General features: G+C 51.4%; 1 protein-coding gene across 4 annotated transcripts in view; it reads right to left on the bottom strand.

The window, feature by feature from the left end:
* IL31RA (interleukin 31 receptor A) overlaps positions 1 to 17,455 on the bottom strand; it is a 35,877-nt gene continuing 18,422 nt past the window's right edge. For 3 of the 4 annotated variants that reach the window (XM_066253560.1, XM_066253564.1, XM_066253563.1), the window contains 9 exons: positions 14,532 to 14,611; positions 13,047 to 13,257; positions 10,449 to 10,628; positions 9,479 to 9,580; positions 8,615 to 8,761; positions 6,690 to 6,830; positions 4,742 to 4,835; positions 3,556 to 3,637; positions 1 to 1,818 (listed from right to left, as the gene is read on the bottom strand). In XM_066253560.1, the coding sequence (XP_066109657.1) occupies positions 1,363 to 1,818; positions 3,556 to 3,637; positions 4,742 to 4,835; positions 6,690 to 6,830; positions 8,615 to 8,761; positions 9,479 to 9,580; positions 10,449 to 10,628; positions 13,047 to 13,257; positions 14,532 to 14,611 (1,493 nt within the window). In that variant the 3' untranslated portion in view covers positions 1 to 1,362. The remainder of the gene's footprint in view (positions 1,819 to 3,555; positions 3,638 to 4,741; positions 4,836 to 6,689; positions 6,831 to 8,614; positions 8,762 to 9,478; positions 9,581 to 10,448; positions 10,629 to 13,046; positions 13,258 to 14,531; positions 14,612 to 17,455) is intronic. The other variant, XM_066253562.1, reaches the window with a different exon arrangement.

Genomic DNA, 17,455 nt, shown 5'->3' with positions numbered 1-17,455 from the left:
TCACAGGCTCCACTGACACCCTCGTGCTCAGAATCAGTCCCACAAGGGACGGAGGTCAAAATCTCGAGCAGGACTGAGCTGCAAATCAAACACTCAGAAATCACTGCTGTTCTGCGGTTACTCCCAAATGTTAGCGGCATGGGCCACTCAGTTTAGTTACAAGACGGTAAAGCGATGCTTCTGCACATCTGCACTGGTGGCCCAACTCCTCAAACTCTCCTAGAAAAAATGCCACCAGCCTTCTGGCTGGCACATGCCAGTTCCCCACACCTCAGCTGCCAGTGGCCCGAGGAGTCACAGCCACACGTTAGGGAGTCATCTGACAGCACTGTGGTCAGGGCCCGGCCTAGCTCTGGTCGTAAGTTTTGGGTCTGAGCAGCTGAATCCTGCTGTCGGTGCTTGGGCTCAGGGCTCCCTACCACAGTGTGGTGCTCGGCTGGGGCCAAGGCAGGAAGTCCTGCTGTTGGGCAGCCAAGTTGTCCACCACAGCATTCCTGGCACTCAGCTGCTTCTGGGCAGAGGCTCCGAGGGGTGTGTCCGGTCAGCTTCCTGGGCTCTGAGTCAGCTGTGGGGTCAAGCACAGAAGCCTCTGAGATGTTGGGTGTCTTTCTACTCCATGCTTGAGTGCAAGACAGAGGGACAGAGAGGCCTCCTGGTCAGTGTCCTGGGGTGGGCAGTGGCAGGCAGAGGGGGCAGACCTGCTGGCCCGCTCTAGAGCCTGTCCCCAGTGCCCTGCGGAAGTCCACCCTCGGTCCTCCGTTCCCCAGCAGCCGGCGTGCTATGAGCGAGGAGCAGGAGTCCTGCATGGGGGTGCTGCTGTGGTCACTAGAGACTTAATGAGGTGACGAGGAGGCCCAGGCCACAGTCAGGGAGGCTCTTCACCTCCTGCCCCCATTTGAGGGACAAACAGAAGTAAGATGTCAGGGCTAACTCAGAGGGTGAGCCCGGAGCCCAGGGGAGGCCAAGGAGGCAGAAGAGAGACACTCCCTGACAATCAGACTGCCCAGGTGCCACCAAAACAGCTGTCCTCTGGCAACGTGGAAAAGCGCTCCTGGGACTCTGAGGAGCAGCCCCAGCTGTAACCCCAAACCAGTTCCTAGAGAAGGCAGACGTGTCCACTGTCCATCTGTCATGGGCCCACGAGAGCGTGTTAGCTGAACAGAAGGAACAAGTGGCTTCCCTGTGCCCAGGGCTCGGGCTCATCCCGTCCCTGCTGCTCAAGCAGGTCACCCCTGGCCACCCTGGCCATTGAGAGGCAGGCGAGACTTCTAACACGAGCAGGGTGTGGGATGGCCGGGCTGTGATGTCACCTCTCTGCAAGAGTCACCTACCCAGACACAGGGACTCAAGCCGTGGTGGCATCTAGATTTCCCTCTTGGCTTGGCCTGGAAGTTTTTCCGACACAAGAAATTCTCGGGTCGTCACTGAGTTTTTCAAATACGGGTTTGGTGCTTCCTCCACACGGAGACCGGCCGGCCCCACACTCTGCGCGGGGGAGACAAGCTGCTCTCGGGCTTCGGGCCTTCCGGAGCCCAGGGGCTGGGACTTCCGGGCTGGGATCTCTGTCGAAGCGGGGGGCTCTGTGAAGCTCTTTGTGGGGGGACAGTATGGCCTGTAGGGGGAGGCCACATACTCATTCTTCTCCCCTCCCAAATTGTTGTCCTGACCCTTCCCAGACTCCTCCGTGGAAACATCTTCCAGGAAGTTCTCGAAGTTCACCACCAACTTGTCGATAAGATCACGGGGGGCAGGACATGGTTTTAGCACCCCGTCTTCTGTGTTCACAGGGTTGTCATACTCCTTCAGATAGAGCTTCTCCTGGAAAAGACAAAAGGACACCCCGAGTGGTCACTTGGGAGGTACTATGATGTAACTGAAAGCTCTTAGGCTTGGGACACCCAGCGCCAGCCTGTGATCAACGCCCCCCCCCCAGTCCTCCCTGAGGGCAGAAGCGGATGGAGGCCCAGCACCCCGCGTGCCCTTCTGTGAGAGGTGGCAGGAGGGGCCACGTCCCGAGGGAGGACACACTGCATCCGAGCAGTTTCTCCCCCCAGAGCCCTCGGGGCTGCTTTCCTCACAGTCCTCTGTCACAGACCCCCTGCCGAGTGACCACATCACAGGGAGACCTCCTACAGACGGAAAGCCCGTGTCCTTGACAACAAATGACTTGCCCAGTGGTGCCAGGAACTCAAGGAGGCCCTACGGCAGGGACGTCACCTTTTTCACCTTCGTGTTGCCAGCACCCAGCTGAGCACCGGACATGCAGGGAGTGACTAAGGAGTGCTTGCTCTGAGGCCAGACGGACGGATCGTTCAGGAAGCATTGAGAGAGTCCTGCCTAGGACTTCATTGACTCTCTCAGTAACTAATTTTTTTTTTGCACATGCATGAGAGAGAGAGAGAGACAGACAGACAGACAGGGACAGACAGATAGGAAGGGAGAGAAGAATCAATTCTTCACTGTGGTTCCTTAGTTGTTCATTGATTGCTTTTTCATACGTGCCTTGACCAGGGGGCTACAGCAGAGTGAGTGATCCCTTGCTCAAGCTAGCAACCTTGGGCTCAAGCCAGCGACCTCTGGGCTCAAGCCAGGGACCATGGGTCATGTCTGTGATCCCACCCTCAATCCAGTGACCCCGCACTCAAGCTGGTAAGCCTGCACTCAAGCCGGCTCGGGTTTTGAAGCTGGATCCTCGGCATCCCAGGCCGATGCTCTGTCCACTGCGCCACCACTTGGTCAGGCTTAGTAACTTTTTAATAAGTAGAAAAGTAAACAGGGTAATGCAAAACAGACAAAGAAGAGAAATCAAAATAACAAAAGCCAAAAATAAGTAAAACTAACAAAAAATAGTCCATGTTAAAAAGAGACTTCTGAGTTGAAACAAGGCCTAATAGTAAAAATTCCTGCATCAAGAAATACTGGAAATAATATTTCAATGATAAAGGTTTAAAGAGTATAGTTGATCGGGCTTATCTTCTCTTACGCAAAAAAAAAAATCAACCTTAAAATTTTCGGAACAGTTTTCAATGTAAAAACTTATGAAGAAAAAGGGTTTCTCTATTTGTAATTCACCAGGAAACCCCATTGCCAGTTAAAGTTTGAGGATAACTTTCCTCATCTGAGAAAAGCAATTTGAGGCAGCCTTCCCCAGCCCCCGGGGGCCCCGTGCACATCGGTGTCCCCTCGGGGTCTGCAGGTGGCCTCTCAGTTAACTTGGCTGTTTTTCAAAGGGCCTCAAAGAGCCTGGCTCTCTCGCTCCCTAATTAGACAGTCATGTTGTTAAGGGTAGGGCTGGTGTCTTTCTCCCATGGCACCCTTTGTAGGACTGGTCCATGCCCTGCATACTCTGGGTCCTTGTGAGCCTGGTCCTTCCGTCCAAAAAATGAGGACCAAGTCTTCCCGGGAAGGCTGGTCCCCTGTCCCAGCTGTTCCCGGGAGTTTCCACCCGTGGGCTCATTCTGCGTGAACTAAGCACAAAGCTCCCCCAGCGCGGCCCCCACCTCCCACAGCCCGTCCGCCCAGTGACGTCCTCCACAAAAAGACACGCGTGTTTACCTTGAGATCGTCTCCATGCCATGTGGCTAGGCTGCTTTCAGCAGGGTTGGGGACATCAGGCCAACACAGGTGCTTCAAGTTGCTGGGGAGAGATGAGGTTTTCAAACAGGAGTGAGTCCAAGAAGCACTTTAGGGGGACGATACGGCCAAGCCGAAAGAGGGGGGGATTTGCTGGAGAGAAGTGTGTGGCTCCCTCCCCGATGAGGGCAGGCTCCGGCCGCCTGCCTCAAACCGGGAAAGCGGAGCAGGGTGGGGGTGAACCGCAGGTCACCCCTGGGACGTGACAGAGAGAGGAGACCTGTTCCCCAGTAAAGCTTTTCCTACCTTCCCACTCTCCTACCCCTGCATCTGACACCAGACCACCCAGGGCCGTTTCAGTGAGATTTGTTCTCTGGGGAGAACGGTGCCTTACACCTTCTAAGCTACCCACACATTAGTGCCCAGATGCCCCAAGCGTGGTCCCCACCACCACTGCAGCAGCGGCAGTACCCAGGTGCTTGTTAGTCATGCAAAGTGCTCAGGAATTTGTGCTGGTAAGTTGGTTACAGCTTGCATCTGGGAGCTGAGGTTGACCACAGCTAAGCACACCTGCTTGGTAGAGCTGGCCCACACCTGTGCCATTCTGGAGAGAGAGGGCCACCAGGGAAGGGGCCCTTGACCTTCAGGGCAGCAGGAGGCTCTCTGGGGAGAGAAAGCACAGGACCCTGAAGACAAGCGTCCATGCCCACAGTGGCTGGGCAGGCAGGACCCACGCCCTGGCAGCCAGCCCTGAGATGCTGCACCACAGTGAGAAGCAGTCTGCGCTGAGCGCCCTGTCTTTACGGGTCCACAGCTCCCGGCCCTGCCTGGGGTGGGGCAGCTCGTGGCCTCGAGTCCTCTGGCTGCTACCGGGGTCCCCTCTCGTCTTGGAGAGAAAGGGCCTTCTCCCCACCTCTGGCCTCAGATGCCCAGCACTGCAGGGAAAACCGATGGGGCTGTTAGCATTCCCCTGACCTTCAACAGGCCTTGTGGCGGTGGGGACAGAACTCTGTGGCCAGAGCTCTGGTGAGCCACAGAGTATGGTACACAGTGAACTCAACAGGTATGTACCAAACAATGAAGGGACACCTCCCCCTCACCTGGGATGCCTCCCACCTGTTTCCAGTCCTGGCTCCGAGGGCACACCCTGCTGGCTCTAAAAACTCACTTGCGTTTTTGGGGACCATATGCCACCGTCAGGGCGATGAGAACAATCAGCCCTCCTCCAACCAGAAAAGAGATGAGGCAAATCTCAAGGACACCTTTGGGAAGAGGAAGACAAACGTCAGCAAGCGGGTCGAGCTCTGCGCCTTCTCGGCAAAAAAATTGAAGGTTAATTTCTTTCTCCGGGAGCACCAGCAACACGTTCCTTCCTATTTTCTTTCCGTGCGTTCACATTTATCCAGTTAAAAACAAAACAAAACTTGGTGTTCATGCCCCCCCCCCAGCTCTCCCTGAATAACACCGACAGCCACGTGCTCATGGGGCCAGCCTCCAACGTCATGCCTTCAGTGACTAGTTATCGAGCACGATGGCTCACCAGGCACTGTTCTGGGTCACAAACCAGCGGCCATGAGCTGGCCTGATGAGGCCCTGTCCTCCTGGGGCCTTACGTCTAGTAGAAGGATTCTGACAAGACACAGCACAGACTTCTTTGAGAAGTGAAAGCTGAGCTTATGTGACATAGGAGAAGGAACTGCCACGCCAACATGAGAAAGCGTCCCGGGCAGAAGGGACATGGCATGCGGCAGCCGGAACAGGAGCAAGGTAAGGAACAGAAACAGAAGCGCTAAGCGGTAGGACACGAGGTCAGTAAGGGGCAGAGGGCCAGTCCCGAAAGTGCTGGGAAGGAGTTCGGGTTGTATTCAAACACAGCAGAGGCCACTGGTGGGGCTGTCGGCGGGGGGTCCAGGGGTTACACCCTGGGACCAGGTTGGAGGGAGCGGAGCAAGAAACAGAGAGATCTGTAATCCGCAGACCATGCGTAAGGCGCTCGTAGGCTCCTAGGCAGGTTCTCGCCTTCAGTTTGACGCCCGGAGAAAGGAGAAAATGTCGTCGAATAGATAACACAGTTTGTTCTCCGTGTTGTGAAAACACAGCACGATCTTTAAAAATGCTAAGTGCTATTTCAAAAGAAACAAACAAAACTCCAAAAAGGTTTTATGTTAGTCCACAAAAACAGACCATGTTTTCTAAGTAAAAGCATTTTCTAAACTCACATTTCCCAGAACTGTAAAGCTGTTGTTTCTAGTCTTCCAAAAAGTTCTTGGGGGGGGGGAGGGGGAGGAGGGGAAGAGGCTTTAGAGAATACTTAAGGCAAACTAGTTTGAGCTGTGACCACAAAATTTATTTCTTCACTTTTAATGTCAAAGGTTGTTCATTCCTTAAAACAATGTTCATCAACACATCCTTAAAAATGTAACCTCTTTCACTCCAAGACTTGGGGAAATGAATAGGTTTCTGTCCCCCCATCCGACTCCTCCGCCATCTCCCTCCCCACCCTGCCTTCTGTCCCTCTTGAATGTCGCCCATAACCATCAGGTGACCCTGCAGTGCCTTTTACATTTCTGTTGTATTTAGGACATTTTTCTTGTTTCCTATTTTTAATGTAAAAGCTGGTAAGTAGGACATATTATGTACTCTTTAGCTTAAAAAAAAATAGAACTTCAAAAATAACGAGGTTAAGCCCTTCCTGGGGGCCAACAGTGCTTGTTTATCCAAGACGTTTCCCTCCGAGGCTCCACCATGCATTGACCTCTGGCACATGACAGGGGTGACTGTGACCTTGGGGACAGCCTTGAGGTGGGAGCTGGTTTGGGGCTGAGAGTGAAGTTGGCACTCACATGAGCCCTGCTCCTCACGGTGCCACGGGGCCGCCCGTGAAGGAGGAGCAGAGCGACCAGCCTCTCCGGATTCAGCCCTCGGTCCGCGGCTCTCCCTGCCCATAGCTCGCCTGCACGCCACCAGGATGGTCAGTGGGCCCCAGAGCAGGTGGCTCTGCTCACTCAGGCACGGCCCGCCCATTTGGTGCCCCTGCCTTCAGCAAACACCATCTCTTACCGGCCCCAGAGAAGAGCCGAGGAGGCGTCGTACCAGGTCTGGAAGGAAATACTCACTGACTGACGATGTGTTGAAGTTTGCCCCGGTGCTGTTGGCTCCCCCCATACGATTGCTGGCCATGACACGAACTGCGTAAGAGGTGCCTCGTGTCAGAGACTCCAGGTCATACCACAGGACGCTAGAGCTGACCGTCTCGGCTGAAGGAAGAATACAGACGTCAGGCACCTCAGCCAAGTTCAGAGGACACTGCTTCCGTAGTACAGAAACAGGAATGTCAGAGCCAGGCTTAGCCGTCTCAGACCCCAACCCCGCTGCCCACTCTCTCTTTAAAATTAGCTTTCAAGATGGATCGAAGACCTAAATATAAGACTCACACTGTAAAACTCTTAGAGGACAACATAGCGTAAATCTATGTGATCCTGACTTGGGCAATGGTTTCTTAGGTAGGAACTCAAGCACACAAGCAACCAAAGGCAGTAGGTAAAACTAAACTTCATCAAAATTTTAAAAAAAAAAGCTTTTGTGCATCAAAAGACACTATCAGGGTGAAAAGAAAACCAACAGAATGGGGAAAATACTTGCAAATCATGCATTTAATAAGGAACTATATTCAGCCTGTATTTAAAAATATCTCTTACAACTCAATAATTGGAAGACAAGCCAATTAAAAAATGGGCAAGGAGGTTGCAAAGACTTTCTCCAAAGGAGATACACAAATGGCCAACAAGCCCATGGAAAGATGCTAGACCTCATTGGGTGTTAAGAAAATACAAATCAAAACCACATTAAGACAGCACTTTGCACCCACCATGAAGGCCGTAATAGTCTTTTAAACAGAATATAACGAGCGTTGGTTAGGGTGCGGAGGAACTGGAACTCATACACGGCTGTAAAATGGTATAGCCACCGTGGAGATGTCTGGTGCTTCTTTAATAAGATATTACATATATCTCCCAAAGAATTAAAAGCAGGGATCCAAACATATCATATTTGTACACCGATGTTCCCTTCAAGACCCCATTATGCAATGTCCCTAGCAGCATTGATCCAGTAACCAAAAGGTGGAAACAGCCCAAATGTCCATCGACTAAGGAATGGGTAAACAAAAAGTGGACTATCCACACAACAGAATATTATCTGGCAATAAAAGGGAAGGAGGTATGAATGCAGGCTACAACATGGACAAACTTCGAAAACACTACACCAAGGGAGAGAAGCCAGACAGAAAGGCCACATCCTGTGTGGTCCCCGTTATGTGAAATGTCCAGAGTAGGTAAGCCCGTGGAGACAGAAAGCGGTCCTGTGGATGCCAGGGACTCAGAAAGAGCACAACAGGAAGAGACTGATGGATGGAAACAGAGTTTCCACTTGGGAAGGAAGCAGGTGGTGGTGGTGGTGGTGGTACATGACATCATGGGTGTGCCCCCTAATCATGCACTTCCAGTGTTAAGGTGGTACATTTTAGGTGACATGGATTTCATCACAACAAGAATACTAGCCCACACAAAACTCTAAGCCTCGCCCAGAAATAAAGATGGCCAGCAGATATTATGGATTTGAGAAAATAGTGCGACTTCTCAGGGGACAGCGGGAGTCTCGGCAAAGGGTCCTCCACTGAAGCAAGTGCCACCAAACGGGTGTGTCCACACCCCACACTTGAGTCCATCAAGCCCCATCTGGAATAACGGTCAGGAAGCTCCCAAGAAGTGAACCCGTTCCCAGCCCAACCAGGGCAAATCATATTAACTTCTCCGGTTCCTACAGGACTTTCAGGTATTGAAACTTCACTCCCAATGGATGCCAAAAATCTGAAGAGGTAGGTGCACTTGGCCCTTTTTCAGGAGGCCCAAAGAAGCAAAGTGATGCTTGCAAAGTTGCAGGACACCAACCATGACAGCCAGCCTAATGGTAGGTCTATCCATCATCTCTATTTGGGGTCTTGGGTTGTTTTTTTTTTCAACTTGGCTATAAGCACACTTACAGAATTCCTTCCCATTCTCAGCTTCATAAAATATGGTGTAGTTGCTGATGAAACCATTCCTCTCACTTTTGGGAATCTCTTTCCATACGACAGTGGCTGTGTTCACACCAATGTTCACCACCTCAACCACGGGACCAGCTGTTGGCTCTTTAGAAGAAACGGGAATAAGTCATCAACGCTGAACCAAGCCCAGCAGGTCCTGCCTCCACTGAGTGGTATTTAAGGTAAGAAGGGAGGAGGGAGCTGAGGAATCAGTTCTTCTGGGAAGACTGTTCTTCTCTGGAGTGATTTGTCTTGGACGGGGGGGAGGGCAGGGGGGGACTTCCTTACAGACCTCTCCCTCTCATTTATACCCGGCTCGTCCATCCCGCCCGTCCCAGCGATTACCAAACAGATGACTTTCAGTGATGAGATATATCTTCCACTGTCGAGTCTGGAAGATGTTAACTTCCAAAGAGATAAAAATGAAGTCTGAGACTCCTGCTAATCGCTACGCAATCGGAAACAATCTTTTCGCATCTCCAACTTTGGGATGGACTCTGTAGGGTCCCTAACTTGGTCTTAACGTTATTTCTCCTTACAGCGCCGTTTGCTCTCAGCTCCTTTGCAGCTTTGGACAAGTCGTTTCACCTGTCTGAGCCCAGTTTTCCATTGTGTAATGAGTGGCTTGGCCTTGATCTCTGACGTCTACCCTGCTCTGGGATTCGGGGACTCTATAACCGCCACCTGTGTCAAGCACAAGTGGCCAACGGCACGTTAAAGGTGCGGCAGGGTGAGCACCGAGCCTGCAGGCCCACAGCCCTGGCTGGCAGCTGGACAGGCCCCAGTCTCTCCCCTCCCCCACGGGACCCTGTCTGCACATACTGTCTTCTGTGGAGTAAGCCTGGACAGAATATGGCTCGCCCACTCGGTCTTGCAACATTGGGTACACAGAGATGTTATAGCACTGGAAGGGTGCTAATTTATCTGCAAGAGAGAGAGAAAGAGAGAGGGAGAGAGAGAGAGAGAGAGAGAGAGAAGCATTAGGGGCAGAGTGAGGCTTGTGGAGAGAATACTAGACTAAGAGTCTTACGGAAGACTTACAGAAGATAGTCTCTCTCTCTCTACATTTCTACATCTAGGAAACAAGGAAGTTAGGTTGGGTGGTCTTAAATACCTATTCCAGTTCTCACATTTTAAATCAACTCTTAGAACTAAACCCATGCCACTCTGACGAAATGACAGAGCCAGCAGGAAGGGAGACATCCAAGATCCAGGCCCTTCTCTGTCACCAGTTTTGTTGTGTGGCCTGGGGACTGACTGCCCACAATATGCCACCCTGAAGAACACATGAACCCTGAGGTCTGCTTCTTCTATCCACCTGCATCCCTGCACGAGTAGAATTCTTCATATGCATGAGCTTAGGTACTGAGAAAAATCTGGGCTGAGAGGATCGGGAAGGCAAAGCTTCACTTATGTGTCCTACAGGGATCGGGGACTTCTTTGTAGAGAAGTCTACTTCCTGCATCAGTCACCTGAGGAAGGGGCCCGGCTCTGAAACTGGCAGCCAGAGTGGCAGGGGGCCCCCTGGGTAGGACAGACAGGACAAAACACTGGTGTCATCCACACAATCAAGATATCGGGGGAGGGTGCTCTGATGGGGGGTTTTCTACCTGGAAAGAGGCATGCCAGAGCCTGGTCTGACACCATGGCTTCCTGGGTGCACGTCACTAGCTTCTCAAATACTACTGACCACACTCGCCACTTTGAAGCCAACATAAATGATTTTAAAAATGGATGGAAACAAAAGGGAATCCCTACATCAGAAGGAGCTCATGGGGTCCCCATAGGTTACCTTGCTGAATTGTCCAATTCCTGGCCCGAGACACCGATTCCCAGGACAAGGTGGAGAGCTCTGGGTCATCTGGGAGCCATTCCACTGTCCATGTGTCCACGTCCCAAGAAGAGCTTTCCCAGGTGACCACCAGCTGGTCCTGAGTGTGGTGGGTGTTCACGACCGTAATGCGCCGGAAAGCTGAAGGCAGAGAAAGAAAAAAGTTCCAGTCACCCACCACATCAGCATCCATCGCTGCCCGAGTCGTGAAGAACTTCAGAGTTCAGGATCTCCACGGCAGTCCCCACCCCTGCCACCACAGTGTTTCCACCACATTTATTGTCCCTTCTCCTCACACTCACCTTGGATGATGAAGTGCCTTTTGAATCTTTCCTTATCTCCCCAAAATTGACTCTCATGCAGTACTGATGGCTAAAAGGCCTTACCTTCCACAGGGGTCTCTAATGACAGCAGGCCTGAGGCCAAGAAGGCATCTCCACAGGTGGAATTTCAGGCCCCAGGAATTCTGTTAGCAGGGAAGCCAGGAGACGGTGACCCGAAAATCATATCAGGGAGGTGGCTTCAAATTCCACCTGTCTACACTGGCTGTAGATTCCTACCAGAATTGTGTCCACACCAGGAAGAGACAGACACATCCAGCCAAAGCACCTGCTGTGGACCCGTCTGTAAATGACAGCATTTTCTGCCTGCCTGGCGGAAACCTCATGTCTGCAAACAGGCCACAAGGATGCCTACAGTTGAACATATGGCTTCCAATCCAGTTTCTTGGAGTTGATCAGAACTAGAGATCTACCCTACTTTGCCAAGGTTCCGAATACGCAGAGAACTGCTTGCAGGTGCAGCTGGGCAGAGAAGGGATGGTGCTCAGGTACAGGTGTGGCTCCCGCCCATCCACTCCTTACCACCACAATGCACCTCACCACCCACAACACAGCAGATCCTTCAAAATCAGAAGGAACACCAAAGATAGTCCTGGACGAAAGCAGAAGAGGGGACAGCATCCCTCATGCACCCACAAAGCCCTCTGGAGCTGGAAGCCTGAGTCAAGTGTAGGGTTCTGATGGCCAGGAGGACTGACTCTGGCTATTTCTAGGCAGCACATCCCGCCAGCTCTGCTCTGCCTGCCGCCGTTTTTAGATCCTCTTCTCCAAGTGGGCCCTGATGAGCCCCCTAGCTGCTGGTCCTAGCAGCAGGGTCAGGTGAGTCGTCAACCCGACAGGGTCGCTCTGAGGAAGAGCAACTGAGACGGGGGGGGGGGGGCACGGGACATGAACCTGGATGAGGTTCAGGAGCCCGGGCCAGGAGCACAGCGCCAGAAAATCAGCCCGCTAATCCCTGGGGCTCCCGGCCCCCAAGACAGGCACACTACCAAGCGCTCCTGAACCTCAGCCTCACTATCTGTAAACTGGATCCAAGAGCATCCATTAGATGCACCAGCCACTGACTAACCCAGGCCGTCTTAGCGCGGCGTGTGACACACACTAATGGACAAAGGACCATGGTTGTACTTAGTGATTGTTGTACCCACAACAATGATCACAACTGTTCTCTAGCTGACTCTGCTTTATTAAGCAAAATGCTATAAAACATGACTTTCTTGTATGTCTAGGACAGGAGTCTGTAAACTTTGTCAAGGTCCAGGCAGTAAATATTTTAGGTTTTGCAGGCTGATTGTCTCGGCCACAAAGGCTCGGCTCCGCCTTTGTTGGGATAGAAAGGGACACAGACAACACGTAAGCAAACAGGAGTGGCGGTGTGCCAATAAAACCTCACTTATAAAAACGGGTGTCAGGCTTGGCCCCTCCCCTGCAAGCCGCAGTTTTCCTGCACCTGACCTGGGCCTGTTATCACAGTGATACCCTGGTGCTCCTGACATGAAGCTAGTACCTGCAGAATTGGGAAGGACAAAAACCCTGTGGGAATTCAGCCTGGTTTTAGGCAGGACAGACAGACAAATAAAGTGGGGAAACCTATTGCCCGCACTTCCTTGAATAGGAATCAAAGAAGGAATTTTATACCTGAAACAGGATATAAACCAAGTCTGCCTAGGAATAGTAAAATGTGAACAAAAGTATAATGAGCAATTTATTGGCTAAGTGGAAATATTAGGAACTTTCCTAAGATAGTAGGAAGTGGAAGGGGGACGGGAAGAACACAGCAGTGTAAGCAAGGCAGACACGAGCGAGCAAACCGGGCTGGGATGAGGTGTGGGCGGCCCCGTGCAGGAGGACCCCCAATGGGAGCTTCCAGCCCCTGAGGCCCAATGGGCAGACCCGGCCCCGCCTAGGGCTCAGCCCATAGACGTTCCCTCAGACCAAAACCAACACGAGCTGCACATGAGCCTGCAGGCTGGTGACTCGCATCCCGGGATTTGTGAAGTCTGATTGTCAACACAGAAGGGTTTGTTCCCAGGGAACGTGATGGCCAGGGGCTCACTCATTACCAGAGGACTGTGCCCTTCCCATCAGCACCTAAGGAGTCTCTACCTCATTTTTGTTTTGACTTGAGATGCAGCAACCCTTGAGAGAAAGAAGGAGGACCACCCCTTGGCCAGCGAGACGGGCAGGCAGCCAGGTAAGGAGCTTACAATCTACTCACGCTTCTCGCTGACAGCCGGGATCCTCAGGGTGGCCACTGGAGACTGTCCGAGAGAATTGTAGGAGGCCACAGACACCCAGCAGGCCCTGCTGCCCAGATACAGGTCATAGGAAGTGGTGTTCACCGTCTCTGTGAGGTTAGTGCTGTTCTCTTGAAAGTACCAGACACGGTAGCCAAGGGTTTTCTCCAGGACCGGGGCTCCTCTTGCCTTCTGAACACAGAGAAAACAGTTTATTGCCAAAAAAAAAAAAAAAAAAGAAGAAGAAGAAAGGAAGGCACCAAGCTGGTGAGAACTGGTGGGTCATGTTAAGTCTTCGATGCTAAACTTCTCTCCTGGCATGAATAACACACCCCGCGTGGTGACACAAAACCGTCAAGGGTCGGAAGAGGGGGTTTGCTAGGGGGCCCCTTGGTAGTGACACTAACATAAGTCTAATTCCATGAGGCCACGCTAGAAGAAGCCTGAGCCTATGTAGCCTGACACCCCACTGCCTTTCGGAGAGATCGTCTCCTCCGTCCCACAGACAGAAGAATGTGAGCTAAGACGTGGAGCCAATCCCAAGTCTGATCTGGTCCTGGGCTGCCTCTTGCCCGGCAGCCCCCAGGGTTGGAGAGTTCCTGTGCTTGTTCCTCTCACCTCCACACCCCATTCTGAGGAAGGAGCACCCCAGGTCCCCGGACAAGGCACCCCAGCTAAGATGGGCTGCCCTATCGGTCCTAAATCCTCGGTGAGAAGCCCCAGGGGACCCCAGGAGCTCCCAACCAAACTCTTCTTTCCAGCCTGAGACTTGAGACCTCCAGGCAGATGCCTCACCTCAGGGTCAGCATGCTGCATCTTTATTTAGCTGGCCGCTCACTTTCGGTTCGGATAGCATGCACGCAGGTGGGGCAGAGGGACCGCAGGGGAGGCCCAGACAGGACTTGAGGAGTCGCCTTGCCCCACGGCCCTCCCAGCCTGGGAACTTCCTTCCCAGCCCCCATGACGTGAAGGGTCAGTCAGAAGAGCCTTGTCTCTCTCCCGACTCTCATTTCCCCTTTAAAATAACGGCTGTATCAGGTTACAGTTCACAGACCACAACACCCACCACATCACAGGGCACTTGGCCCATCTACAGAGTGATGCAGTCACCACCACTGTCTACTATGAACCAACTCTAATTCCTGGAAAACTTCCCTGTTGCAGCAAAAGAGAGTGTGGTCACCTGTGTCAACAGCTGCCTCTGGACAAACTGCCATGTAACCGGCCACCATAGGAGGTGGCTTTCTTCCCACCCCACCCCCAAAGAGATGTTGTCCCTCTGCCACTGAGGGCACCCCGCAGTCCTGGGCAAAGCATGCTCTGACCCCGAAGTAAAGAGGAGTGGAACGTCACTTGGCAAAGCAAGGTGATGCCTCCATTTTCCAGGAGTGTTGAACTTGAACTTGCCTGGCCTTTCACAAGGGTTTTAAACAAGAAAAGAAAGAACGACCCCAGAGTGCGGTCACCTTCCATAGCAGCCTCACGGGCCGTCTCCCATCCTCCTGGGCTGGTCGCAGGACTCTCCACAGAGCCAGGCCAAGGGGAGCTGCAAGGAACGAGAGGGAGGAAGAGTTGCCATGGAGACAGTGAGAGGTGACCAGGCCACCTGCAGAGGAAATGCGGTTGGGGAGGACTTGCTGGACAGAGCCGACAGGAGCAGCGAGTGTTGCGCTGACCAGTGAGGTTTGAATTTCGTGACTGAAGGATTGGGATCGACCAAAGGTAAAATAATAATAATAATAATAATAATAATAATAAACTGCTCTTGGACCCGATGGCATAATATAAGGTGAAAAAGAAAGACCCTATTGTAATAGAATTTGTTGCTCCGATCTGGGTGGGTATGTGCCATCTCATGTTCTATCGGGTGAAGCATCTACAAAGGTTGAAGCTAGAAGTGACAAAGATAAACGATAAAGAAATATATGTGATTTATACCATATCTACTTCCCAACAGGTTGAACCTGCACTCTTTCAATGTTAAAAGAGAAAAAGTTAGAAAGAACTAAGAAGAAAGAAACAGAGAAATGATCTTCACGACATCCCACATTTGAGCTCTTACTTGAACTCTGGTCTTCCCGGTGGGAAGGGTCACAAGCAATGTGATTGAGCCACCCATTTCTCTGGGCCTGAGAAAAACGGAACAGGGAATTCAATGCAGAGAGGCAGGTACCTTCTGGTTGTGTGGGCGCTGGATTCATAAATGGGATTTATATTTTTGATCCTTTCAAAAACGCACAGCATGTGTAATTGCAGTTGAGCAAAAGCACATTTCAAATGCGAGGGGACGCGTCCCACATGAGCCCTGCACTTCTCCAGCGAGCAGTGTAATCTACGACAACACAGCTCACCTGTGTTAGCTTCTGATGACCTAACCACGCAGGGACAAAGTTGACAAAAATGAGAGCGATTTACAGGTCACTTGCTCTTTGGACTCCTGTCTCAAGCAAGTTTTGGCAAGGAACAGATTACTGGCAATTTACAGTTGAATGCTCTGACATGCACCTTAAAATTTCCAAATGCTGAGCTTTTCATTAAAGAACGACCCCCCACATACACACACACTCCAGCCGTGAGTGGAAAGCTGAGAATTCCAAAGGACCGTCTACAAGGCCAGAGGCCTGTGACTTCGGACAAGTGAGGATGCATCTCTAATCAAAGCTGCAGCCGATGACCCCAGACCTTTTCTTGGGGAAGTCACACGCCTGAAGGTAATGTCATGAGGTCCGAGAACAGCAGGTTTGCCACAACACCTCAACTATTGTAGCAACAGGAGACTATTTGCAGGTATCTTTTGGACATCTGGTGACAGTGTCTTAAAGTGGAATTACTGAACTCCAACCAGAGAGAACTTCACAGAAAAATGTGCCAAAGGCCGATTAAGTCAGCGACCCAATCCTGTTGTGAATGGAGAGCCGCATTTCTATAATGACCCTTGCAGAAGACAAAGCGTGGGTAAGTCAGTCCAGCTGTCAGGCCCCAGGGAGATCTCCAGAGAGATCGTTGTAATTCCATGTAAGGAAGTGGGAACTGTCTAGGGGTCCCATGTGACTTCATCTGCATTCCAGGGAGATGTTATCTGACAAGCTCTGCCAGGGGTTTTCTGATCTCCCAGAGGTCTGTATTGAACAGAAAAGAAAGACACTATTCAACCTTCTCAGACAAAGAGCAGCAGGCCAGTTTCAGCCTGTCTATAAGCCCACCAGATGTGAGAGAGACCGATTTCCTCCCAGAACACAGGCTTGACACAAGGCTCCGAGGTTGCTAGACCCTCAATTGGGATCCACACAAGTGGAAGGGCTTGGACTCCATCTCTTCCTTGCAGTCTCTCTGTCCCACTGATGTGGAAGTCAGACTCAGGGATAAGAATATTGAGTCAGGAGGAAAATCTAAAGGGAAAATGTTCATTATGATCCAGTCTCAAATATTCATCTTGAAGGTTAAGGCAAAAAATAAACTGATTATTTAAAATTTGATCATTCCAGGCCCTGGCCGGTTGGCTCAGTGGTAAAGGGTCACCCTGGCATGTGGAAGTCCCAGGTTCGATTCCTGCTCAGGCCACACAGGAGAAGCACCCATCTGTTTCTCCTTCCCTACTTCCTTCTCTCCCTCTCTCTCTTTCTCTCTCCCTCCTCCTTCCACAGCCATGGCTCCAATGGTTTGAGCAAGTTGGCCCCAGGCACTGAGGATGGCTCCATGGCCTCGTCTCAGGCACTGAAGTAGCTCATTTGCCAAGCAACAAAGCAACGGCCCCAGATGGGCAGAGTATCGCCCCGTACAGGGATGCCGGGTGGATCCCAGTTGGGCACATGCAGGAGTCTGTCTCTCTACCTCCCCACCTCCCTGTCTCTCACTTAATAAAAAAATAAATAAAAATAATATAAAATAAAATTTCATCATTCCACTCACTTGATTAGAAATATTAGCAAAATTCCCCTTAGCTTCATCCTAGAGGCAGCCATTTAGTTTTAGCAGACGGTGATGCTGAATAAGCTTAATTGCATATTTTCTTTTCACCCTGAGGCTGCCAAATTCTGCAGATGGGGTTCAAAGACAATGTCTTCCCCATAGCAACTTCCCACCAATGCAGCTTGGTGAAGACACCACCTCACTTGCTTATAAGTCTTTGACACAATTGTTTCGGCCAGTGTTCCATTATCCATGGGTCACAATGGACTTGAAGTTTAATCAAAGGGAAAAAAGTAGTAATTCTGTATTTGTGAAAGAACAAAACCAGATTTTTCCAAATCTGCCCCCACCCCCAAAATCTACATATTCAAAAGCCTCTATGGTTTAGACCTGTAGGGTAACAATTTGATGCTACACTGTTTCTGGTATCACCCGGGAAGCAAACATCTCCGATGCTCTCTGGTAGGTACCCTGCTGAAGA

Source organism: Saccopteryx bilineata, chromosome 1 (genome assembly GCF_036850765.1).
Source record: "Saccopteryx bilineata isolate mSacBil1 chromosome 1, mSacBil1_pri_phased_curated, whole genome shotgun sequence".
Lineage (NCBI taxonomy): Eukaryota > Metazoa > Chordata > Mammalia > Chiroptera > Emballonuridae > Saccopteryx > Saccopteryx bilineata.
This window is presented reverse-complemented; position numbering and strand designations above follow the sequence as displayed.